The 25522-nt window shown below is 46.3% G+C and overlaps 1 protein-coding gene across 3 annotated transcripts in view; it reads left to right on the forward strand.

Annotated features, from left to right (window-relative positions):
* rspo2 (R-spondin 2) overlaps window positions 1–25522 on the forward strand; it is a 79248-nt gene that overhangs the window by 37569 nt on the left and 16157 nt on the right. For all 3 annotated transcript variants that reach the window (XM_056601710.1, XM_056601708.1, XM_056601709.1), the window contains 3 exons: window positions 11791–11979; window positions 21277–21420; window positions 22515–22703. In XM_056601710.1, coding sequence (XP_056457685.1) covers window positions 11791–11979; window positions 21277–21420; window positions 22515–22703 — 522 coding nt within the window. The remainder of the gene's footprint in view (window positions 1–11790; window positions 11980–21276; window positions 21421–22514; window positions 22704–25522) is intronic.

Consider the following 25522-nt stretch of genomic DNA (forward strand, 5'->3'; position numbering starts at 1 on the left):
TCTCTCTCTCTCTCTCTCTCTCTCTCTCTCTCTCTCTCTCTCTCTCTCTCTCTCTCTCTCTCTCTCTCTCTCTGCTTTGACTCCCAGTCTGGAAGAGGAGATAGAGGGGAAATAAAGAAAGAGATGGAGACAAGGGCGTAGAATGGAAACGGAGAGATGGCGTTCCCCTCCTGCTTGTGTACGATGTACCCTGAAATGAAGCAAGCCCCTCCCCCCAAACCTACTGTTAAGATTTATGAGGTCATAACCAAAAGGAGCGGGGGCGGAAAAACGATAGGGCAGGAAGTTGCTCAGGACTCAGGAGGCACGCAGGAATGATTGAATGAGACGAACACATCCATCCTCTATCAGGAAAAACTAATAAGACGGAGGATCAATCATCTAATTATGAGGAGAAGTGAGGCAACAGTCGACGTCTCTCGTTCCGATTTACATCTTGCGCTCAGAAGGGATTATGGGGAATCCATCTGAATGATCACTTCTTTAATATAGGGCCACATACAATCTATGTTACTAGACTGCTAGAAAAGCTGAAGGAAATGAACAACAAACATCGGGTTACTTCATTCTCCTGGCTAACAATCGACATTTCCCAAGGTCTTGCTTTCTGTGAACAATTAATTGGATAGCAAAAAACCCAGGGACAATATCAATATTAAGACTTTGATTTTTGTCTACCATGTGGTCGCACTGTCACGTAGAGACACCACTGTCTTGGTGGTGGCGGTGAGGTCTGAGAGTTTTGGTTGCGTTTCTTGCGATACCACCACTTCACACGCGGCAACGCGGTCGCACAGAAACCCATCTTTCTGCGATGGATTACAGTAATTACATTGCTCTCTGGCACATTCCATTTGAGTTCGGCAACACCTCTTCTCCAGGGATCGAGCAGTAGACGCAAAGACAATGAGCGCAGCTCCGGCACTGTTCACTGTAATCTGCATTGACCCAGTCACCCTGGCCCTGGTATTTGTTGTTGTTTGTGTCACTCTGATGACTCATGACTCTCTTCATGCATATGTGTGTGTGTGTGTGTGTGTGTGTGTGTGTGTGTGTTGGGAGGGGGGGGGGGGGGGGGGGTGTTTGAATGCACATACGTGCTTGGCTCTGGCTGCATGCCATGGGATACAGAGACAACAACTCCCCCGTGCACACACAATATGAGATAGACGTAGCACTGTCCTCCGCAGGCGTGCGGCAAAGCGCCGTGGTTGGGACTTTATGGTTGATATGAATCTTTGTTTGACCGTTTTTTTGCCGCATCAGACCTTTTACCCTACCTTCTCCCCGTTGTCACGGTTTTTTCTTGGACGGCTTTTTTTTTTCCAGGTCCCAGACGGTTCAACAACACGGTGGTGAGGAGCGAAAAGATAGAAAAAGTACGCAAAAAAAATGTATAAGCTGACAAAGAAGAAAACCATTAACATTTCACACATTCCTTCCCCTCTCCTCCCCCATCCACCCCCTCCCCCCGTTATGCACTTGTATTACATCTTGGCTGGCGCGTCCTCAACGCCATATTATTTTATTTGAACTGAGGCCAGGTCTCAGGAGCACCAGCCTTTAGCTGTGTAAACATCTGTCACCGCCAGCAGTCCTAGCTAATAGGTATCTCCAGACAGAGGTCACCTCTAGTTTACATGTTTACCAGCTAATGGTCCTGGTGAGCTTACTGTGTCGGTGAAGCTCGGGCCTGTCAAGCCGCATAATGGACGATTTACAGCTGGATAGTTTAATACACACACACACACACACACACACACCCACGCCCACACAAAGAAATACATATAGGGCGAAAAAAAAAATACATCATTTTGACAATTTGTTCTTGCAGCTATCATATCAAGTTGGGAAGATATGTTTTTTTGTTGAGACTTGAGACAGTTTGCTGGAGATTTTCGGTTAACCGATGCGTTCCTTACGTTCGTTTTTTCTTCTTCTTGGCCAATAGAAAAGAAGCGAGGAGCCATCCCATTTGGACTTGTTATTACACAGCTCTTCTGTGTCGGGGCTTTGTTAAAACAGCCACACATAGCGCTACCACCCGACGGGTTCCTTGTTTGTGGCGGTAAACACAGCCGCTGCCAGGTTCATCGTCATACATATCAGATGCGTAGCCATGCAGGATTGCGCAGGACTTTGGTTTTTCCCTGTTTTAATGAATATATATCTGCACACCACACCAGGGTGCTGGTGGTGGATGTGGTGGTGTGTACAAAAGCTACCTGTTGTTTATCATCACCAGGTATGCACCAGCCTGTTCGTTGTGGTGATGAGTTCAGTCTGGGGAGGACTCCACCACGTCACTGTAGATAGAACTGTGTCAACGGTCTAGAACTGTCTCAACAGGCTCATAGCCGACTTGTTCTTTGTGAATCGCTGCCTTCTCTTTAAACTGTAACACAGTAAAGATGCCTTGAGTACAGTGCCATTTTAGTTTTCATCTATTTTATTTGAACGATTGCTCCTAATCTTGAGCTGTTGTTGGTTAGCAATGAGAGACAGTCCGCAAAAACACATTTCCCTTTCCACTGCCTGTCTTCTGTTGTTTTTGCGAACAGTTGTACTTTTGGTTAGTCGGAAAACGAGCAGCTGTAACTGCAGGATCACAACTTTTGAATGTCAGAAGAAATCTAAATGAATGAAATTAAGCTCATGATCATTGCAGTACATTAGCTCTAGGTATGTCCAATTATCTGTTTCATGAAGTTAGGTTTTCATTAGCAATATATTGCGCTTTTGGTTAAAATGTGTCAATCAAATCACCCTTAGTATTATAAGAAAATAGGTTGTTTAGACCCAAGGTACAAATGAGGGAATTCAATGTCAATGGAATATAGCCAAGGACACACACACACACACACACACACACACACACACACACACACACACACACACACACACACACACACACACACACACACACACACACACACACACACACACACACACACACACATACATACATACATACATACATACATACATACATACATACATACATACATACATACATACATACATACATACATACATACATACATACATACATACATACATACATATACACAGAAACACACAGAAACACACACACACACATGATATGTATTCCCGAGGCATGCCATGTCTATGTGGTTTAGATAATCAGACTTTTCAATGCGTTACAAATGCATTTTTATCAAAACAGATAAAAATGTTGTTATCTGTTTTGCCAGATCACCAAAGATGCACTTGGATTCCAGTATTGAGCAGGGCTTGAAGAGATAAGTGTAGTGTAGCATACTGGCTTTGATGTAAAGGCTGTTCCTTCATGGCAGACAACATGTGTGAAAGTGAGAGCACGTCAGAGACATCTCTCCCCTGTGGAGTCCTCCACTTTTGACCCTGGTGGCCATCTCAGATCTCCTCGTGGGCCTCCAGGGGGTGTGAGCTTGTTAAATGCTTAATGAGCTACAGCAGCATGGCACGGAGCCTGTTCCCTTATTTATGGAGATGGAGGGGCTGCCTATGTATACGGCTGGAGCTTTTCTGCTGTGTGCGCCGCTTGTGTTGGTGCAGCGGGGTCTCTCTAGGTTAACGGCCAAATTCCTTCCTTCATTATTCACAAAGTCTTCATGGGAAAAGGTTTTTCTGGGGTCAATAATCTTTACGAATCGTGAAGAAGGTGTGGCCCTGAATCACACTCTTTATTTTTTTTATGGGAGTGTGTGCATTGAAATCCAGGATGGGGTTGAGGCAGGGCGAGGAGGGGCTGGCGAGATAGGGATTGGCGCAGGCACCCCCACCCCCACCCCCAGGCAGGGGTGGGGGTGGGGGGCCTGGGAGAGAGCCATGCCACCTGCGGGGAAAATGCAACTTCCTCCACCTCCCTCTCCTTTTTCCTATTCTTCTGCTTCCTCTTTTCTTTCTCCACCTCCACCTCCTTTTCCTCAACCACCACCTGTCCTCAATTATTCGTTCTCCACCTCCTCTTCCTCAATCACCACCTCCGCCCTCTTCCTCTTCCTTCTCCTCAACCACCACCTTCCCCCCTTTCTCTTCCTCCTCAACCACCAGCTTCCCCCCTCTTCCTCTTCCTCCTCAACCACCACTCCCCCCCCCCTCTTCCTCATCCTCCTCAACCATCACCTTCCAACCTCTTCCTTTCCCTCCTCCTCAACTACAACCTCCCCGCCTCTTCCTCCCCCTCCTCTTCCTCTTCCACCGCCTCCTCCCCCTCTTCCTCCCCAGAAAGGAGGAACCTGTGGACATATTCCACAGCATGTGTGACTGAGTGAATTACTGGCCTTCCAGAGCGCTGAGCTACAGGTGTGAAAATGAGGTGTGAGGTTTATGTGTGATAAATTACCACCAGGTGGGCTAATTTGAGCAACTCCACCCTGGGTACATCCACCTTCTTCTCTCGCACCCACTCCAACTCACCCTCTCTCTCTCTCTCGCTCTCGCTCTCGCTCTCTCTCTCGCTCTCGCTCTCGCTCTCTCTCGCTCTCTCTCTCTCTCTCTCTCTCTCTCTCTCTCTCTCTCTCTCTCTCTCTCTCTCTCTCTCTTTCTCTTTCTCTTTCTCTCTCTCTTCTGAAGGAAAACGCATTTCTCTCACAGCATGAGATAATCATGAGTGGTGGAAGGTATCAAAATATTCTAAATTCCATCTTAAAGTAAAACGTATGTCTTCTTTGCAGCTTGAACCCATTTTTTGGTTGTAAATCTTTATGTTTTCGTCTGATATTCTATTGTTTTCAGCTTTGAGTTTACCGAAATAAATCTTGAACAAATAAAAGATCTACAAGGTTACATGGAATATTAATGCTATGACTTGTGCAACAACGTTTTCCTCAGCTTAAATCAAAGACAAATGCAGTTGTCCGAGTGATCAACCGTAATGAATAATGAACGAGTAAGGAATTTGGATAAAGAGTGTGAATTGATATGATTATTACACAATGTTGAACAGAAAATTCATGATTCAAGATAACGAACATAAGAAATAATTTCAGAAATAATTGAGCTGTTTAACCTCATTCATTTTCCTTTGAAATACATTTTATTAAATGGACATACATTTATTAAAAAGAAGGAAAAAGGGCAAAGGGCAGCTAGCGTTCCCCCAGCAAGTGATAAACTCCATCCTTAGGACTCCTATATTAACTTCAAAAGTCTATTCATTCCTTGCTATCACAAAGTCCACACCACCTGTAAGGAAGAGTATGAAAATTGAACTCTTTTGTGTACATTGTGTTCTGCCAATCTTGGTTTGTTGGAACTGGGATTTTGTTCAAAAAAATCCAGTTCAATTCCCAAATGAGTGATTCCTGAGTACGCATCACACCACAATGTTGATTCAGCAGCAAATGCAATTTCAGCGAAAGTGAATGGTGCATGAAATCAGTTTGGAGTGAAATTGGTTCAGAAGATCCTGTAGCTGTTGTTGTCAACCACCGACTTAACAATAAACATTTAAGAGGACCAAAATCTTCAAAGAATTTGCAATGCTGCAAATTCAGTCTGTTACTTACAACAAGGTCAATTTCCCATTTCCTTCACCCGGGGATTCTTCTAGCCATGACCGTGAAGCCGCTCATCCTTGTTGTAGGAGGCGGTAAACTTTGGCGGCATATTGGACAGACCAGAGCAGACATACTGTGTGATGAATAATTTCCTAGAGGAATGATGTGGTTTCTGTGACATCAGCCTGCCCACATGTGGGATTTGACCCAGTACTCAGGACTACACAGTTAGAATCCATCATGAAGATCGAATGAGGATGTGTGCGAACACGCATTCCTCATTTTGAGACTGCCTTGGGATAAAGTATAGCAGAAAGAGTCACAGTTGGCCCTTCGCCATGCTTGGAAGGTTGGTCACCTGGGTTAAAGGTGGAGAGAGCATCTTTAGACGGGTTCCACGAGCACCAAAAACACACTCTTCCCATCATAATGCAACAATGGTCTTGACGCAAGGGCGATCCTGACACCATTTTGAAAGTTAATAAACTATATGCTGCTGTTATCCAACTGGAATTAAATGAATATTCAAAATAAAAATAAAATACTTTTCCATTGGTACAGAAAGACCCTTCACATACATTTAAGAAAATATATATACCAGATGAATACATAATCATGTCGCTTGGCGTGTTCTGTGTGAATGGCATCTGCCTATTACACTCTGTCATGGTTCAGATCTCTGCACACTTTCTGTTTTGTCTCATGTGGTTGTTGATACACACTATCACAACTGGCCGAGGTAATACATCAGACAGTGAATGTGTTTGCTCAGACCGTGGCTGCACAATCAGTATCAGAAGCAGGAAGGGCCTAAATTATAAACATATGATTACAGAAAGATCTGTAAAGGTAAGCCGGAGTAGAGTCGGGTTGGAGGCAACTCCCACATATCGTTCTGCTAAATGAGAAGGCTAATTTGACTCAAACACGCCACCTTTTGCACTCGCATTTTTAAGCTAGGTGTGACTTCCTCACCCAAACCCAGGCCCCAGCTAAAAGGAAGAATGGCTAAAGAAGAATGGTTCAGATATACGTTTTTTATGTTACAAGCTTTAATTCGCTGGAACAAAAAAGGGTGACCACCTACTGGGGGAACTAGAGAACCCTGGACGGATGGATGTGCTTTTTAGTTTTTTTCCCCCGCACAGAGTTTGTTTCTTGGCCTGTTCCAGCGGTGGTGCGTAAGCCTGGAGGGTTGAGTGGTTTGAGCTGGGATCCAGGGAGCTGGTGTCCCAAAGTTCGAACAGAGGCTAGGCTGCTGGTGGCTGCTGTTACACTGGCTCTGCTGAGACTTTGACTCCACTTCTCTGATGCAATCTCCACTTTCTTTGTTGGAAGGGGGGGGTATTAATATCTGCTTTATCAGACAGGATATAAGTGGGGGGGAAGCAGTGCTTTTCTTCCCCATAAAATCGGTCTCATGATTCTTCGGTGCCGGCCACACCGAATAACCATGTCCTGCTGTGACTGTGTAATTTCATCGCATGCAGTTTCATTTGTTAAGCAGGTTTGTGTCGAAAGATGCCAATCTGTTATGTATTCAAGCTGAAAACTGTTTTATTTGTAAAATACTCCAGAGTACCAGTGTACTCAGGCTGACTGTAAGTGCTTCTTAAAACAATGGACAGTGGTGTTACTCACCATCCGTGGCCGGTGTTATTAGATTTACATACCAGGGCCCCTCCGAGAAATGGCGGAGATATGCTAGAATAGAGACGATTGTGTTCTTGGAATCACCCGGCCTCTGTCCCACCAATTCTCTGCCACACCATGATACCACCGCAAGCCTTTTTGGACAAATGGCTTGTTGCTACTCCGATTTCTCTGCCATCCGAGCAAATTAATAAAGACATGTGTGGTTTCTCAACACAGAGCATCTTAGAAAAGGCGTTTTTTTAAAGGAGGATTAATCAAAGTGAGTGGAACTCTGATCAACTTGTGCTTTGTTTTATTGTGTAAACCAATCGGACCCCATTAAACAAATGTAATGTGAAAGACCAACCTGTTATTGTTATGGGCATTACAGGGCAAGGGACTGTGTTGAACCAATTAAAAACAATATCCATGAGTAAAAAAAAACTTTCGGAACCAAATTCATAACTGTGGAAACCCTTTGAGGTTGTTTGGTTGGTTTGACAATCAAGTGACAAAGGAGCAGCGTTTTTCAGCAGGTCCAGTTTTCCATGATCAGGAGTTGGGTAGGAACCCTACTTTGATAGGGTTTAATGGGAAACAGTAGGTGAGTGTACCAGGAGTGCTGGTCGGCTGTGGGAGTAAGCGCTCCATAGATTCAGAATTTGGCAGCCGAAAAAGAAGCTTGTCACACTTGCTTTACAGCCATAAAAAACATACCTGAGACAGAGAGGCTTGCTGCTGGATCTCTTTGTGACCCTAATCGGGCCGTGTTCAATCCTCCAGCTCCCACCATTGCCGCGGCCGCCTGGTGAATGAAACTTACTCACGCCAAAAACCCTTCCCCTCCATGACTCATGAGCGTTCTGCATGAATGGAATGACCACGGCTTCACCTGACCACACCAAAAATGGACTCCATGTATCTTTTGGATAGTACAATTGTTATTTTGTGTAATATTTATATTAAAGTCTGGGAGTAATGAAGTCATTGGTGGACTGCAGGTACTGCAAAAATGATACCCAAAGATCTTGGATTTATGTGTGAGCAGGCGCTTAGACTGCAGCCGGGTTTTTGTTTAAAATAATAAAACTATCCTGTGCAACGCTAACAGAAACCTGTGCGGCTATCAAGTGGCTCGGTTATTTTAAATGATAGAGTGCTAAATGTAGGGCCCTGTGCTACAAAGCTTGCTGTACGAGTTTCTCATCATGGTTCTCAACAAAAATTATTCAGAGAGAAAATATGCATGTATGCATTACCTCAAGATGTGGCACAGAGAGAACAACGCTTACAAAGTAGGTTTACGTAATTTGTCCCATCATGTTTCCGAGGTATGTGCATACCATAAGCACCCTCAAACGAGCAAAGCAGATTATTTGTTGGTTTGAGAAAGATGATATGCCTGTGTCTTGGTGGGATTCTTCGTGTGGTTCCTGTGCGGGAGTTGTGTGCATATGTGTCAGGCTTTCTTCTTCCCTCAAGAAATGTCACAGCCCATATCATTTAGGAAAAATAACCAACCGATTTTGCTTGTTTCTCCGGCTCCCACAGTAAGGGGTTGTCTCTAACTTTGTGTCTTCTGCAGGGATTTTCAAGTGGACTCTGTTCTTTGTAAACACAACACTTGAGCTGGGGATGGGCAGGGAGCGTCAGAAGTTAGGAATTGTAGAGATGATGGGTTGTTCTGTAATATATTCTGTGGATGAAACTGTATCCTTTGTTTGATCATCATTTGTAGGGAGTTTTCTCCATGAGATGCATAAACCAAAGGGGGATGTGATGAGGTAAATGGTGGATAAGTCAAAAATATTTTTTCACAGAAGGAACTTTAAAGAACATTCGATTTACATAACTTTACAATTAACCTCCAGATCTACCTTGTTTGTCATGAACCATAGCTGTAAACAGTTAGAAACTCCCCCCTGACACAATGTGATTCCACTTTCCCTGAGATGAAGAGTTATACAACAACAACAACAACAACAGATCGAATGCGAATCACAGCAACAATGACCTTCCTATTCCCATTGCCCTAGTTTATATTATCCAGGTAGATACAATGCCAGTCTAGAAATATGACAGATAAATCTTTGCTAAACACACTCGGTGCCCACTTTGACAGTGATTCAAATCAAATGTATTTTCATTATTGACAAAGCTGGCGAAGAATTCTGGCAGGAAAGAGATTGATGTCAGGGGAAGCTGAACCAAGTGCCTTAATGGGGTACTCACCGTAAGACGTGCTGCTTAAACAGAGCTTCTCCAGACGTTGATGTGGATTCCTTCTGAAAAACTCCCTCTCCTGTCCCTCACATACCTGTGGTTGAACTTGAGAAAATATACTCAGATATAAAGATACACACTCCAATCCTCGCCATGTGAACCGCACGGTGAGCACATGATGTGGATCAGGAGAAGAACCTGATTTCAGTTTTCCCTCCTAAACAGCACTTCCTTTTATTTTCACATCGTGGTCAAGGAGTAGTCAACTGATTCAACATAGGATGTTGAATCAGCTGTTTAAAGAGAAACCTTTATAGCCATTGGCCTCTGTCGCAGTGTTGATTAGGATTAGGAACTGGAGAGACCAATGATTGACAAAGTCAAACTGAGAGCGACAGGGATTTGTGGGCGAGAGATGACTGTAATTTCCCTCATTGACTGATAGGCCAGTGAGCCGTAGCATGTTTTGGTATGATTTGTTTTTTCTACAATTGTAAAGATGCCCTCAGAAGCTCATGCCTGTGTTCTCTAAATTTGACTGACAATATTAGAGCCAATGTTTGTCAGTGAATGAAAGGATCCAACCCAAATACTAAAATGAAATAGAAAGCTTTCAAAATCCCCTAGATACAGAAACTTGACTGTGGAAGACTGTGGAAAAAAAGTATAATAAGGATAGCATTGCAAAATTGTTCTTGGGAAGGTATTGTTTTGTTTTAAACTTTTTTTTTTTACAAAAGCAGCTGGGAATCGATAGGTTTTTAAGGATCTACTGAACCAGTTATTCAAATCTCTATTCCCTACATAAGGCAAACGATCAGCATTTAGGTTGGAGAGCATGGCAACATTGAAGCATTGAAAACAGGAAAGGAAACATGTGCACGCCTGTTTATGTCTTGCAATAATGCCCCTGAAGCAAAACCAGATGCAATCTCCCACCAGAGAATAAGGACATCCGATCCCTTGTGTTATTATAATAGGTTTATTAATGCTTGTCTGAATGGGAGCGAGATCAATGTTCGACTGAGCTGTGTTCTGGGAGAAGGCTAAGCCCATCCCGTTAGCCATGATCTATGAAGTGTGTGTTTGAGCCACAACCCCAAAGGACATCGAAGATACTGTGCTATAGCGCCTCATCCATCCCGGCCTCCTCCCACCGCCTTTGTGCAGTTTGGCAGGTACACCGTGCCCTCCTCCGTACACAAGACTCCCAACATTCAACCGGAGTAGCAGAAGTCAGCCTTTGCCTTCTCTGCACGGATGTCCCCCGTTATTACGTGCCAATGCTCACACTGGGCCTACTTAGTGCTGTCTTTAAGTCTGAGCAAAGCTGTTGGGTGAAACGTTATACGTGCATCAGTAGCCAGTACGCAAGGCTATGCTTCGCTCGGTCTCCCACGGCCTGTCCGGCTAGCCCTGTGGTGTTTTATTAAGCATGGTGGTGTGTCGCCTACGTGGTGCGTGTGTTATTTCAAACTTGGCTTGGAAGGATATTGACTCTCTCTCTCTCTCTCTCTCTCTCTCTCTCTCTCTCTCTCTCTCTCTCTCTCTCTCTCTCTCTCTCTCTCTCTCTCTCTCTCTCTCTCTCTCTCTCTCTCTCTCTCTCTCTCTCTCTCTCTCTCTCTCTCTCTCTCTCTCTCTCTCTCTCTCTCTCTCAACCTCATTTGAGAGGTATTACATTCGCCCAAGGACTTTTTCTTGTGAATGGGACCCTTAGCAGTTCACACTGAAAGTCACTATTTGGGGAGTGGACTGGCTTCTATTTATTAACTGGCTGCCTTGTCTTCTGTTAGCAGCTTGAGCCACGGCCAGAGCCACTGCGGTGAGCAAGGCTTTCGTCGGCTGTCTCAACACAATTGGCGGGGAGACTGCTTCTGACCAGAATTAGTACTGTATTTGCATTCAGGACCAATTAGTGTCCATTCATTGAGAGGGTAACCAGTGGTTACACAAATGTATTTACGTATTTACTATGGATTAGGCTGTATGGTTACCGATGTGATCGTTCACATCAGTAGCCATCAGTGTAGAGTCCTTTTACTCCGGGTAGATTTGAGTTCATGAAATGGTCTTACCATTTATGGAAAGGTTGATCGGCAGGTCAGCCGGTCACAGCTCCAGAAGAACCCGGCTTATTACATTAACAGACGCCAGTGTGTGGTAGCCTCGAACACAAGGCTACTTCACAACTCCTGTTGAACAATGCTTTATTTGGATGTGCACCATGATACTTGCTATATATTTATATGAAACACTGCTGACCCCTCTAACTTTCTTTGTTTAATCTCTCCCCCTGTGTGTGTGTGTGTGTGTGTGTGTGTGTGTGTGTGTGTGTGTGTGTGTGTGTGTGTGTGTGTGTGTGTGTGTGTGTGTGTGTGTGTGTGTGTGTGTGTGTGTGTGTGTGTGTGTGTGTGTGTGTGTCTTGCAGCTAGTAATGGAGCCTACCCAGTGTGTAAAGGCTGCTCGGTGTGCTCCCGGGACAACGGCTGCGTGAGCTGCCAGCCCAAGCTCTTCCTGTTCCTGCGGAGGGAGCGCATGAGGCAATACGGCGAGTGCCTCCACGACTGCCCGTCCGGGTACTACGGCATGCGCAGCCCTGAGATCAACATGTGCTCCAGTAAGTCGCCCCCATCGGCTTCCCCCCCAAACCCCCTACCCCTTCCTTCTGTGGAAACGACCTGTATGACTTTCTCTGAAACTCCCCCCCACCCCACCCCTCCCCCCTACACACACAAACCCCTCTAACCCCCTATACCCCACTCCCGCCTTCCCCCATCAGATGGACTTCAATCAAAGCCCCCACATGCTGCTTCTCTGGAAGAGATACACATGCCCCCCCCCATCCCGATTTGTGATGGCTGATCCATCCACACAGGTGGACAGGGGCAGCGGGCCTTTTTCCTAGCATGAGCCTCATGAGAGTCTTTTAACACCGATTGTTCATCAGAGCAGATATCTCTTCTGCTCTTCTTCGAAACATACAGCGCCAGAGCCAGAAACCGCATCGAGCAGTTTACTACGGTGTGAATGACTGTGTCGGTCATAAATCAACGGCAAGCACTGCATCGTTGCGGGATTTGGCTTTTCTCCCGTCATTGTAAAGAAGGCATTTTGCTTTTATATCACCATTCGACACACACACACGCATCCCTGCATGCACGCAAGCAAGCACACACACACGTTCCAAACCCATTCCAAATAAAGAATAACTGGAATTTAAAAGACAGGATCTGCTTGTTATGAAATAACATGAGTAACTCAATCAAAGTAAGCGGATGAAAAGACAGAAACAATCCACCATATAACCGTGGCACTCTTTCGACCATTGGCTTGTTATGCCGTGTGGTAGATATTTTGTCACCCGGATGCTCCTATTCAAGGTTTTGGTTTCATAACATGGACCGGACCATGCTTTCATTCACTCGCAGGGTTAGGGTTAGGGTAAAAAAAATGCAATAGGAAAACTCTCACTAACTCTGAAATCCAATTAATGAAACGTCTCCCTCTCCTCTGAACGTATCATCCTCGATCGCATAACCTTATTGTAACTCTGAGTCTGGCCCCAGACCCACTGCCTTTATGGGTTTTCTCCGCAGCCCTGAGGTGTTGGCTGAGTGTTTCATGTGAAAACTGAGAGAAACATGGACTCGCTTTGGTTCCATGTGCCAAGCTTCTGACAGACATGCTGAAAGACACCCCCAAGAGGAGAATATCAGGACCTTTAGGTCCAGTAGTGCAGGAATGCCCCGAACCACAGCAGAAAGCCCCCGTCTTCTGGTTAACCAATCACGCCTGACCCGCATGCAAATAGCCCACCGTCGGCAGTCCAGTGTTGCAGATAGAGATTGCATGTTGACCACTTAGGAAAAACCAAACACGCAAAGTACAGGCTTCTAATGAATTATCTTGACATCCAGCTCATGCCCGCCTGGCAACACTTACTCTTTGTGTCTGGTCACACATACATGTCGTTCACAATGCTCCCAGCTATCCAGACACAATCATAGGGCCCTGATATCATTTTACACTACTTTTAGAAATCTGAAAAAAATGGAAGAGAAAGACATCTAGTTCTTTGGTATAGTCTTTTTCTTTATGTGAGGCCACCTTTCTGACCACCTTCTTTCTTACATTTTGATTTTAAATAATCCTGATGTGCACTGATGTAATCTAAAATCTTTTATCAGATCTCAGAGAAATGCCTAATTCAATGTGCTAAGCCATGACAGCTGTCACTCTCTAAATGCCTTTTTCAATATGACCTCTGTTCTCTGCCATCCATTTCATGTTCAACCCATGTTGCTTGCAGGCCATTTCATCTTTAATTTGATCTTTGATCTTCAAAGTTCCCCGTATGCCATTCCCTATCCATCCATTGAGAATAGGCAAATATTCTGTTGGGCTGGATTTTGATGGTCAGTGAAGGGTCGTTCACAGAAAACTTTAGCAATAAAAAAAAAGGTTGCACTGAACTTCCTTTCTTGTTGAAGTAAAGAGAAAAAATAAGAGCTGCACCTTTTTACTGTTTAAAAGCAACCATATAACATCGTAACATACACCTACCATGGCATTGGGCGCTTTATTTCTGGATTTGAATAGTTTTATCTCTCAAAAATACGATCAGCAAATCAAAAGCATCTCTCAAAAGGCTTGGTTCCCATTGATAACAATAACAAAATAGCCACCCCCAAGCTGTTTGAGAGCATAAGGTGTGGTTGGGGCCCAAGGAGGGGTTTACAAATGGTTACCACGACCTCAATAGACCTACCAGAAGGATGGCTGGTTGGCTATGCTTCATTTCCTAAAGAAGCCTGGAACAAAGCACTGAAGTGTCTCCTATAGTGGACATTGAAATCCAGGATATGATATCAGACAAGAGGCAGCTGCATATTATTACACCAAAAGTTGGTCTGTGTGATCTTATCTCGTCCAAGAATGTTTTATGAACTGCCGGAGTAAAGTAAAACAGGCTCAAGAGCCAAGTGCGATACTTACACACATTCCACCACTGTGCCTTCAGAATACCAGGAGAACTTGGCCTCCCCTTTAGAGAAAATCCAACCTGTGTTACAGAGCTGGGACAAAACTCTTTTTTTATATAGCCCGAATTTGTTCTGGTGTGGTGCATGTGAAGAACAATGACCACCCACATCTGTTACAATTGTACGATTGGCTGTGTGAAAAGCATGCATTTAGGCCCCAGTTCAGGTCACAAAGCATCATGTATCGAAGGCCTGTGGACGGCTACACTCGAATGGCTGAGATCTGGTGCAGAGCAAGATGTTAAGTGCCCTCTTACAGATGAGGCAGTTGGCCTCCATGCTATCCTCGTTCCCTTGCATAATTTCTGAACTCTGGTGGTTCACCAGTCAGGGGCTAGTTTCAGCAGTTTATGGGTGGTTTGACAGAATCCGTAAGCCAGGATTTACACATAGACCTATCCATTGCATTGGTACCTATTAGCTTGCTAGATCAGGGCATCATTATTTATGCATTGTGGCCGTCAGCCACAATGCATTAAGTCTCTTTATAAACACTATAAAAAAACATTTTCGGTTTAATGCAGGGCAATCTTTCTGCATTGGATGCAGTTGTTGTAACACATAATTCTGTCACTACCCCTTAAGTCCATTATAAGCCAAAAGCTCTGTCTTAAATGTGAAAATAAGATGATGACAGCAGAACACTTTAATACTCTTCCTGGGAGGTTGAAATGGGAGTCTAGCTGGAAGAACGTTTCCCACCCCTTGTTCTGCGAACAAGGGAACACCACCGCCCATGACATATAAATACATAGTAACAGCGGCGGAGCAACATGTCTGTAAGTGTTCCACACCGGCTTTGTTTTACACAGCCTTCTCCAGCTTGTTTGAGAGCACACAGAATTCCCACTGGTGCCTCTTGCCAACCAGCATGGAAAAGCAAGTCGATCATGACCTGAGGTTGCCAGTACCCTACAACTATGGTTCAAACATCACAGCTCACCCAGTACCAGCTAATGTGCCACTACTCTTGTGGAGGGTGATTTCATATAATGCATAATTGTGATTTCGATTTTATAGTCTCAGTGTACATAAATACTATTGTTGTGTTTGGGTTTTGTCACATCCAATTAAGTGTGGAAGTGTCCTCTTGATTGAATACACCTTGTCCAACATCCTTCATATTTAAAGTGCATCATGGGAATCTGTTGAGTTGGACATGGACACAAGCCACACATTAAGAGCTGCAGCCAAATGGCGTACCAGGGCTCTGTAGAGGAACTACACTGTAATACCATGGGCTTAGTTGGCAGTCCTGGCATTAATCTCCCTCTCAACCTTCCTCTCTCCCTCCCCACTCTCTCTTCCTAACTCCGGGCTTGTGGGTATTTCCATTGCACATTCTAACCAACAAAAAAAGACCAGTTGCTTTTGGCCTTTGAGCTGTACCCAGGGACATTTAATCATCACAGCTTTACTAACCACACTCATATATTTGCCAGACAATACAATAGACACACCAAACTAGCTCCCAGGCATCGCTACCAGACACTGAATAAGATTCATTTTTTTTCCCTTTAAAACAGTGGGTAATTGTTCAGACCTCAGTGTGAGTGGATAGTCTGCGTTCAACCAATGTGTGTGTTGGACTTTGAACGTTTATGCGTTTGTAAATGTGTGATAATGTGCGGATATGTGTATTGGACTGTGTGTGTGTGTTGGGCTGTGTACATGAAAGTGAGTGTGTGTGTGTATGTTTGTGGTTGTATGTGTGTTAAACTGTGTGTGAGTGTGTGTGCGTGTGCGTGTGCGTGTGCGTGTGCGTGTGCGTGTGCGTGTGTGTGTGTGTGTGTGTGTGTGTGTGTGTGTGTGTGTGTGTGTGTGTGCGCTCCACTGGCTCTGTGCATACAGGAGCAGGTTACGGGCATCCAGTCGCTTGTGTTCCTTGGACTCAATAGGCTGTGAGGACCGTTGACACACCTGTCATCTTGGATCTTGCTCTGGAAGATGCTGATTGACGTGAACATCCCTGCCCACCCCCCACCTCCCCCCCCCCCCCCCCCCCCCCCCCCCCCCCCCCCCCCCCTCCCCTGCCTGTCCTGGGTTCTCGCCAGCCAGCATGGAGAAGTGCCCACATGGAAAGAAAGCACAGCACGGGGAGCGACTGGAAGGAACATGGCAGCTCTCAACCTTTGCCATGAGAGCTTCTTGCCATTCTCCCCCCCCCCCCGTTTCCTCCCCACGTCACAGCTGGGTGGCACTGAGCAGAAGACAGGGTTTCCATGTCAGCCATTGACCCGGGGTCAGGAGAATGGGTCAGTGCTGTTTGACTCCGCTGCCTTTTTTTTTCTTTCTGGTGCGTCGCAGCTCAGGGAGATGGAAAAGCCAGGGTTCCTTTTCCTCTCTCACCCTGCCAGGGCTTCTCTCTTCTTTCAGCACGGACACTCACTGCTGCTCCACATCAGCTCTGCTTAGTGTTCCAGAGGACATTGCAGCGTTTGACATGCGTGCCGTTTCAGCGCTGATATCGTTGCAGATCCTGTCCGCAGTGATGGCGATAATCATCTATTTTCAGAGAAATGATCTTGCATTCTTCCTCATGCATGAATTCTATGTAAATAGATTATAAAGAGATGATTACACGGGGGTCCTGGCAGGCTGCTGAATAAGAAGTGTTTTGAGTTTGGCCAGGGGAAAAGCCTTCTGGAGTGTCCCCCACCATAAAATTGGTGGGTTAGGCTACAGCCAAGTGAGCTCAAGGAGATGACGAGTGACACACTTGAGACAATCATCTCTGAGCTCCAATTGCACCAGCCATGAGAAACCTCTGATTCAAACGTTGAGGTAAAAAACAATCAATAGGTTCAATATCTCCGTGGGTGATACGGGCAGAGTGCTGCATACAGAGGCCTCTCGGAGCGCTGGACCCAGGTTGTTTACTCTGTGAGGCCAGAGCGTTTCTCTCGAATATGAATTTCTCTCTTCATCATATTACTTGAGCGCAGAGCCGGACGGGCGGATAATGGCAGTAATGCGTTTAAGTCCCAGGAACACAGGGCCTTGGGTTGGATCTGATGACCTCATTATCGCTCATTAGTCTCCCAGAGGCACCTTATGCAGCCTTTAGAGGTGGTCCAGAGGTTAATCCCAGGCAAGATGTGAACCCGCTCCCCTTTTGCCTCTTCCTGTCCACTTGAGGTTGCTTCATAAGGCTGCAGAGGTGGAGACGGTATCATGGAGGGGCCTTTGGGGTCGGCTGCCTGGGTGGTTGGATGAGCTTTCGGAGGGGAACTTCCACCAGTTGTAGGTTTCACAGATCTGTTCACAGTTCCATCTGTCATGTTGCCTAACCCAACGCCCAGCCACCCCATCCAAGATAATCCGTTGCTACTGCTGTATCTCTGCACTGGTGATCAGTCCAGACCCTTGTCTTCTCTTTTGATGACTTTTGACCCAGGAACCTTGCCTCCCCAAAGCATCCTTGTTACTCCAACCAACCCCGTCCCCTCACCGGAGCCAGACCAATAACGAGCACACACCCGTTGTGCAGCCCCACGCCTCTGTCATCTTGTGTTCATAGTACGAATCAAATGGTAGTGTTCACAGTCTTCATCACGACGGGATAGGTAATATTTATTGACAGGACCTGGAAATTGCACAACAAACCAATGGCTAAGAGTACTGCCAGATGTTCTCATTCTGCGGCTCCTTCCTCCCCCGTTTCTCTTTGAGTTCAGGGACTAAATGTTGCGGAGGTGGTGACAGGCGTGAGAAGTGTGAAGGGTAAAAGGCTGCCTGTGCATTCGAATTAGTGCTGTGATTTATTGGCCCCTGCTCCCTGCATCGGGGCTTGACGTGCATCAAAAGCGATCCCGGATCCAGTGATCTGGTTTCCCAGAGGAACAAAGGAGAAGGCGAAGAAGAGGCGGGAGTGGCGGGACGTCCGGGCGACGGAGCAGACCCTGTCGTTGTGTGGGCTCCCCTCCCCCGTCTTGTTGCGTCGGGTGCATTCCACGCCAAAAATCCTCACGGCGCTGTGTGATCCTACAAGCAAATCCTTGTTTATCGGAAAACAAGATAAGCGCGGGGGATATGTTGGAGCCAAGCCGTGACGGTGTGTGTAAATATGAATGTGCCTCTTGTGTGTATGAACATGGTATACATTTCTTAATAGTATTATTATTGCTATTCGGCGGAATTCAAAACCTGCCTTGTTGTTTAAGCGCTAATATTTCTTGGCAAACTCTGCATTTTAATCAGCATCATCCCACTGGCAGGCTCCCCAGTACAACAATATGATATACATACTTGGAATCAGTCAGGCTTAAACTTTTAACATAGTGTTGCTATGCCAAAACTACTTCTTTATGTTGTTGTGCATTGCTTTGGCTTCTGTATACGGTAAACACAGAATGCTGTGCTACAAATGGGACCAGCTCTAGGTGTGGGTTTGTGTGTTAATGAGCCTGTGGGTCCTGGCTGGTGTGTGTACATGCTTGTGTGATTGTGTGTGTGTGTGTGTGTGTGTGTGTGTGTGTGTGTGTGTGTGTGTGTGTGTGTGTGTGTGTGTGTGTGTGTGTGTGTGTGTGTGTGTGTGTGTGTGTCTGTGTCTGTGTGTGTGTGTGTGTCCATGTGTTTGCATGTGTGTGCATGCGCGTGCACGCCAAAACGTTTGTTTAGACTGGTTGGAGCGAGCGTGAGACCAGAGTGGGCTGAGGCCATATTTTAGGGTTAAAAGTAAGGCGGGGACGGGACCCCATCGTTTATGTGGAATGTCAAAGAGAAGGAGGAGGAGGAGGAGGAGGTGGAGGCCCGACGGTTAGCTCTGGGATGGTGTAATTAAGGGGCGTGATGGTGATAACATTGCCTTCCCAGGGCTCTTCAAGGGTCACAGAAAGCAGGCTCAGCCCTGGGACCCGGGAAAGAACCAGCAACCCCACAGTAGCCACAGAGACACCTCCAGGCCATACGTTAGTGATGCTGCTGTGATTGTCGACGCTGTTGTCGGTTTTCACCCTGCGAGAAGAAGCAGACACCCCTCCCTCCCAACACTATGGGCTATCCCCACCACACCAGACCTGTGCCCTACCTGGCGTCATGCTCCCAACCATCCTCATAGGCAAGGCGACGGTGGTAAACCGAAGGTGACACCTCACTGCTGTCCGACACTGGGAGCCTATCGGAGGGCCTCCTTCCGGGGAGCGTCATCATAAATTAGTCAGCCCCCGGGAGGCTTCTTTTTAATCATGTGGGCCAGCACGCGGCCTCAGCGGTGTGGGTTCTTGTAATTTGGCCCCGGCTGACGTGCTATTTGCAGAGAGAGTGGCTTGGTGACACATCCGGCCGGCCCTCCTGTCCCTCCCGCGATACGCCGCCGGTCGTGCGGTGTGGCAGGGCGTGTCGTGGGAGAGAAGGGGAGGGGGGAGGTGGAGAGGTGGAGGGGTGGGCTGGAGGTGAGGGGATGGGGGTCGTTGGGGAGGGAAGAAGTGGAGGGGAGGAGAGAGGTGGTGGAGGGGAGAGGAGAGGGGCTTAATGTCAGCGGGGAGGGGAGGAGGGGGGGGGGAGGCATTCTGGGCTCCCACAATCAATCACCCTCTCTTAACTTGTGTATGCGCACACACACACACACGCACACACACAGACACAGACACACACACACACACACACACACACACACACACACACACACACACACACACACACACACACACACACACACACACACACACACACACACACACACACACACACACACACACACACACACACACGCGCACACACACACACATTCACACTCATATATACACTCACATGGAAGTGAGCAAAACCACACACATGCAAACATATTTATGGCTGACAGCCACACTGAATTACTATGGGATGCCCTGCTCCCAGAAGCTGATAAGATGCTGTGGGAAGGAGGCTGTGTAAATCCAGGCTTGTGGCTCCAGTCAAACCACCCATAAACTACTGTATATATGGTTCCTTCTAAACTCTCTACTAATGTTACACAAATAGAATGCCATTCAAATTCTGTACCATTACAGCAGTAATTGTTTGTTGTAACACTTTGAGTAATCACAACCATCAACGTCTCGAAACACACACAGGCATTGGAGCTGTAGCCGTAGAGGAAGATATAGTGAGTGTATATGTGTGAGAGGGAGAGAGTTTGAGGGAGAGAGTTTGAGAGAGAGAGTTTGAGAGAGAGAGTTTGAGAGAGAGAGAGAGAGAGAGAGAGAGAGAGAGAGAGAGAGAGAGAGAGAGAGAGAGAGAGAGAGAGAGAGAGAGAGAGAGAGAGAGAGAGAGAGAGAGAGAGAGAGAGAGAGAGAGAGAGAGCGCGACAGAGACACAGAACAGTGTCTAAGGAGCACCAACAGACCCCAGGTCACCGGGGGGAGGGGGGGAGTCTCCCAGTTGGAGAACATCATACTCTGAGAACGAGAGAACCCCCGGCGTTCCTGGAGCAGACTTTTCCTTGGAAGTGAACGGCGGCGGCAACGGCTTGGTCTGAACGAGGTCAGCATGAGGTAGTGCTTCCCCAGCGTCTGCCTGGTGCACCTTCATGCTGTTCCCCTTCCGCTGCCCGCCAACACTTACAGGATGCACGGTCAGACGGAGGACCAAACACCTCCGGGGCAACATGTTTGCAGAAACACAACACAGCTTCACAGAAGGGATGATTCGCAGGGCATCAACAGCTTTCCGAAACCTTCTTTCTTCTCTTCTTTCCTTATTTTTTCCTCACCGTGTTTCAGGGAAAGAAACAGACGGTATAATCCTTTCAAGAACCCCCCCTTTTCCCCCAAAACCCCTCTGCATCCCCCCCTCGATCAACTCCAGATGAGTGCTGTGTACTGATTCGCTCTCCCTCCTCTCTCCCCCTCTCTCCCCCCTCCTCCCCGAACCCCCCCCCCCAACTCTTTCCCCAGGGTGCAGGATCGACAACTGCGAGTCCTGTTTCAGCAAAGACTTCTGCACCAAGTGCAAGTCAGGGTTCTACCTACACAAAGGGCACTGCTTTGACAAGTGCCCGGAGGGCTTCGCCCCCATAGAGGAGACCATGGAGTGTGGAGGTAGGTGGAACCGTCTGAATGGAGCACAAAACATGTGTATGTATAGAGACGGACAGAGAAAGAGAGATAGAGAGATAGAGAGACAGACAGACAGACAGACAGACAGACAGACAGACAGACAGACAGAGAGACATGGAGAAAGAGCGAGGGAGAAAAAGAGAGAGAAAGGAGAGAGAGAGAGAAAGTAGAGAGAGAGAAATAAAGAAAGAAAGAGAAAGATAGTGAGAGAGAAAGAGAAAGACAGACAGACGTAAAGAGTGAGATAAAGAGACAGAAAGAGAGTCATATACAGCATATATAGTAATATAGATGAAATCTGTGTTGTTGAGCTCCTTGGCATACACTCAGGGTTAAACCTGTGGAGAATGACTAGAAGGACATCCTTGTTTGTGTCCCAATAACAGAATGGACCACACAACATGCTGTTTAAGCGCCCCTGTGGTAAAGTTCCTTGGCCTCTGTAGTAAAGTTTGACCCATAGTTCTCTCGAAACCTACCACCCCCCCAGTACACAACACAACGCTCACTTTGCTGGGGTTTCAAGGCACTGGCCTGTTTCTTTCCTGTCTCTCTTTCTATCTCTTCACTGTCCCTATCTACCTCTGTCTCTCTGTTGTCTTCTCTGTCTGTCACTATCTCACTCATTATGTCTGGCCCTCTCTTTCTCTCTCATTCCCTCACCAAATCTCTCTCTCTTTGTTTCTCTCGCTCTCTCTCACTCTCACTCTTTCTATGTATATATATATATATATATTGATAAATTATTTCTGTTTCTCTCTCATTCTCTATAATATTCTCTTTCATTCTCTCTCTCTCTTTCATTCTCTCTCTCTCTTTCATTCTCTCTCTCTCTTTCTCTCTCTCTCTCTCTCTCTCTCTCTCTCTCTCTCTCTCGCTGTCTCTCTCTCGCTGTGTCTCTCTCTCTCTCTCTCTCTCTCTCTCTCTCTCTCTCTTGCTCTCTCTTGCTCTCTCTCTCTCTCTCTCTCTCTCTCTCTCTCTCTCTCTCTCTCTCTCTCTCTCTCTCTCTCTCTCTCTCTCTCTCTCTCTCTCTCTCTCTCTCTCTCTCTCTGTCTCTCAATGTGTGTCTCTCTCAGAGGGTTGTGAGGTGGGCCAGTGGAGTGAGTGGGGATCCTGCAGAAGGGGAAACAAAACGTGTGGCTTTAAGTGGGGTCTGGAGACCCGGACGCGGCATATCGTGAAGAAGCCGCCCAAGGACACGATACCCTGTCCCACCATCGCCGAGTCCAGGAGGTGCAAAATGGCCCCCAGGCACTGCAGTAGAGGTACGCAATAAGAGTTTTGACAATCATATAACCCCCCCCCCGACACACAAACACACACACAGATACACACACATAAACAAACTCACAGACAAACCCCCAGTCCCACACACACACACACACACACACAGACACACACAATCACAGACAAACCGCCAGCCACATCAAAAAGACAAACAGACACAGGAACATACTCATACACACACACACAAAGACACATACACACAGACACACAGCCACACAGATGCACACACGCACACCCATACACACACTCACATACACACAGCGACGCCCCTTCCCATTTCACACACACATACACACACAGATATATCGTTAATGCAGCCAAACGGTCGCTCTTTAAAGGTTATGGTGCTCTAGTGGATAGTGCTGAAGAAACCAGCCTACTTATCTCTAGGGAGTAATGAAGTCTGTCAGGCAACCACCTGTCTTGTGTAATCACACATGCACTTCCCCCCATCCCTGTCACAGACTCCCACACACACAGAAAGAAATACAGAAATGATGGAAACAACAAAAAAGATAACACCCAAGTGTCCCTGAAACCTTTTCAAGCATCTTTTTTTTTTAAGTGTAGGTTAGAGGTGCACTCAGTTTTTATATATGCATCAAATATCAGTATTTTTCCATGGCGGGCCAATTCAAGCCAGCTTTTTTTTAGGGTGAATTTTTCTCCCTCCTCTCATCTCTTCTCCCTCCTCAGTGGAATTCTTCAAAGTAGGGACTGCAGGTTTCCTCAATGGCAGTCTCTGTTTCCTCTCGTCAATTTGAAAGTTATTTGCGGTGCACACAGCATGTATGTCAGCCATTAAATGAGAAGTCAAATCTGGAAATATTTTTTGTGTAAATACAGCTAAGGAAATATTTTTTTTCATAAGGTAATACGTATTTTTTTTTCCAGCTCATCCAAACACGTCTCGATTCACACTCCAGTGCTCCTTAACGTGAAATGTTTTTTCCCTTAATAATGCTTTTACGTCTCTCATAAACTGTGGATTAGGACTGACCTACTGTTTAAATATATATTTTTTCAATTTAGAAAGCAGTTATTCCAGCTCTGAGACAAAAAAACAAAACAATTCTGCCTTGCTTAAGAGGAAAGAATATTACAGTCACATTTTGGTGTCAAATCTAAGTGTCACTTTAGTGGAGCGGTAAGAGTAAATAGCTTGAAGTAAACCACGATGGCTTCTCGTGTTTCAGCCATAACAAGAGACGCAGGGCTTTCTGGGCTGGAAACTGCGATTCTACAGCACATTTATTTCCCTGAACCCTGTCCTGTTTTGGAGGAAAATTCTCCCCCACCTAGACCAGCGGTCCCACTTGACGCCCACCTCTTCCTTTGCCTTGGCCTGACCCCTTTATATACATTAAATAACCTCGTATTTTTCTGAATTCCCAATATAAATCTTGCATTGCAGCCGCCATCCGGTCATTTTCAGTCGGTTGTCATTGACGGGAATCCGTCCGTACGCCTTTACAATTACGATTGATTGATGTGTAGGTGGAATGGAGATGCAGTCGGAAACCGTTGTGTCGCAGTGTGATTTAAAGAACAACAAAAACAACAACAACGGCATCCCTGAGTTCTTTTTTCGCTCTTCTCCGTTTCGCTGCCGACGCGACGATAGCGTTTTTCTGTGCTTCTGTCTTTTTAACTGTTTGCACGGCTGAGTTATGTGTGGTCCAGAGTACCAGGACACTCATTTGAACGATTAAAACATGTGCGTTAAAGTGTCTGACTGCATGTGTGGCCATCACCGTTTTAAGTCTCTTTAGACCTGTGCGTTGTTGCGGCCTATTTAATAAAGGTACATTTCAGACCGTGGCACTGCACTGTTAAGCCCCGGTGAGACCGGAATCCCGGAGCGGCAAAAGCCCGTGAAATGGTACACTCGACTGTTCAAATAAATAGGCTATAATAAATGTGAGCCGTTGAGGTTGAGTGGGAACGCAAGGCTGAGAGAGCTAAGTGAAGCACCCCATCGTTCCAGCTCATTTACAATGAAAGTCAGAGCAACCGACGTTGTAAAAATAATCTCTGCCGGTGTGCAATAACAAATAGAGACCCGACAGGGAGGAGAGGCAGCAGAGGCCTACTTGGTATTCAGGTGTCAGTGATCCGGACGGACACCGTGTTGATTGTGTGTCCGAAGAAGCGGCTTGTTATGCAGGAATTCCCTATGAGGCAATCATAGGGAATTGGAGCCAAAGTGTTGGAGCCAAAGTGTTATGTGATAAAGAAACATCTTAAAAGCGACCCCAAAGTTTGCATCTATGAGTAGAAAGACTCTAAGGCATGACCTTTCACATTTGTATGGTAAATTTCGGTCTGACACCAGACACCAGTATTAAAGATAAACATTGGATTATGTAACTGCAGACCATAAAGACGCTTTAGATTAAATACAGACAGGAAGTAGAGAGGGGAGTAGGGGCAGTGTGGAGGGGGCAGGGGCCACTATGGACTATTTATGGCAAGTCAACCAACCCTAACCCCATGTGCACTAAACACTGTGCGTTTCTTTGTATTAAAACGACAACGGGACGTCCTGTATGGGGCCGCGTCTCTCGGCTTAACCCCCTCCTCCCCCGATGCATACGGACAGAATCAGTGATCTATCTGCCCTGCCCTGTCTGTCTGCCAGGAGCTAATCCCCGGGCACAACATAAAGGAGGAGAGGATGCTAAGCCCAGATCATGTCAAGAGGCGAAGCATTCTTTGCGATAAACATTGTGAGCCACACAGACCGTGTCTGATGCGTTCCGTGCTACACATCGTCCGGCAGGAACGCTGTGTATAT

This window comes from Gadus chalcogrammus, chromosome 11 (genome assembly GCF_026213295.1).
Source record: "Gadus chalcogrammus isolate NIFS_2021 chromosome 11, NIFS_Gcha_1.0, whole genome shotgun sequence".
In the NCBI taxonomy this organism is placed as follows: Eukaryota; Metazoa; Chordata; class Actinopteri; order Gadiformes; family Gadidae; genus Gadus; species Gadus chalcogrammus.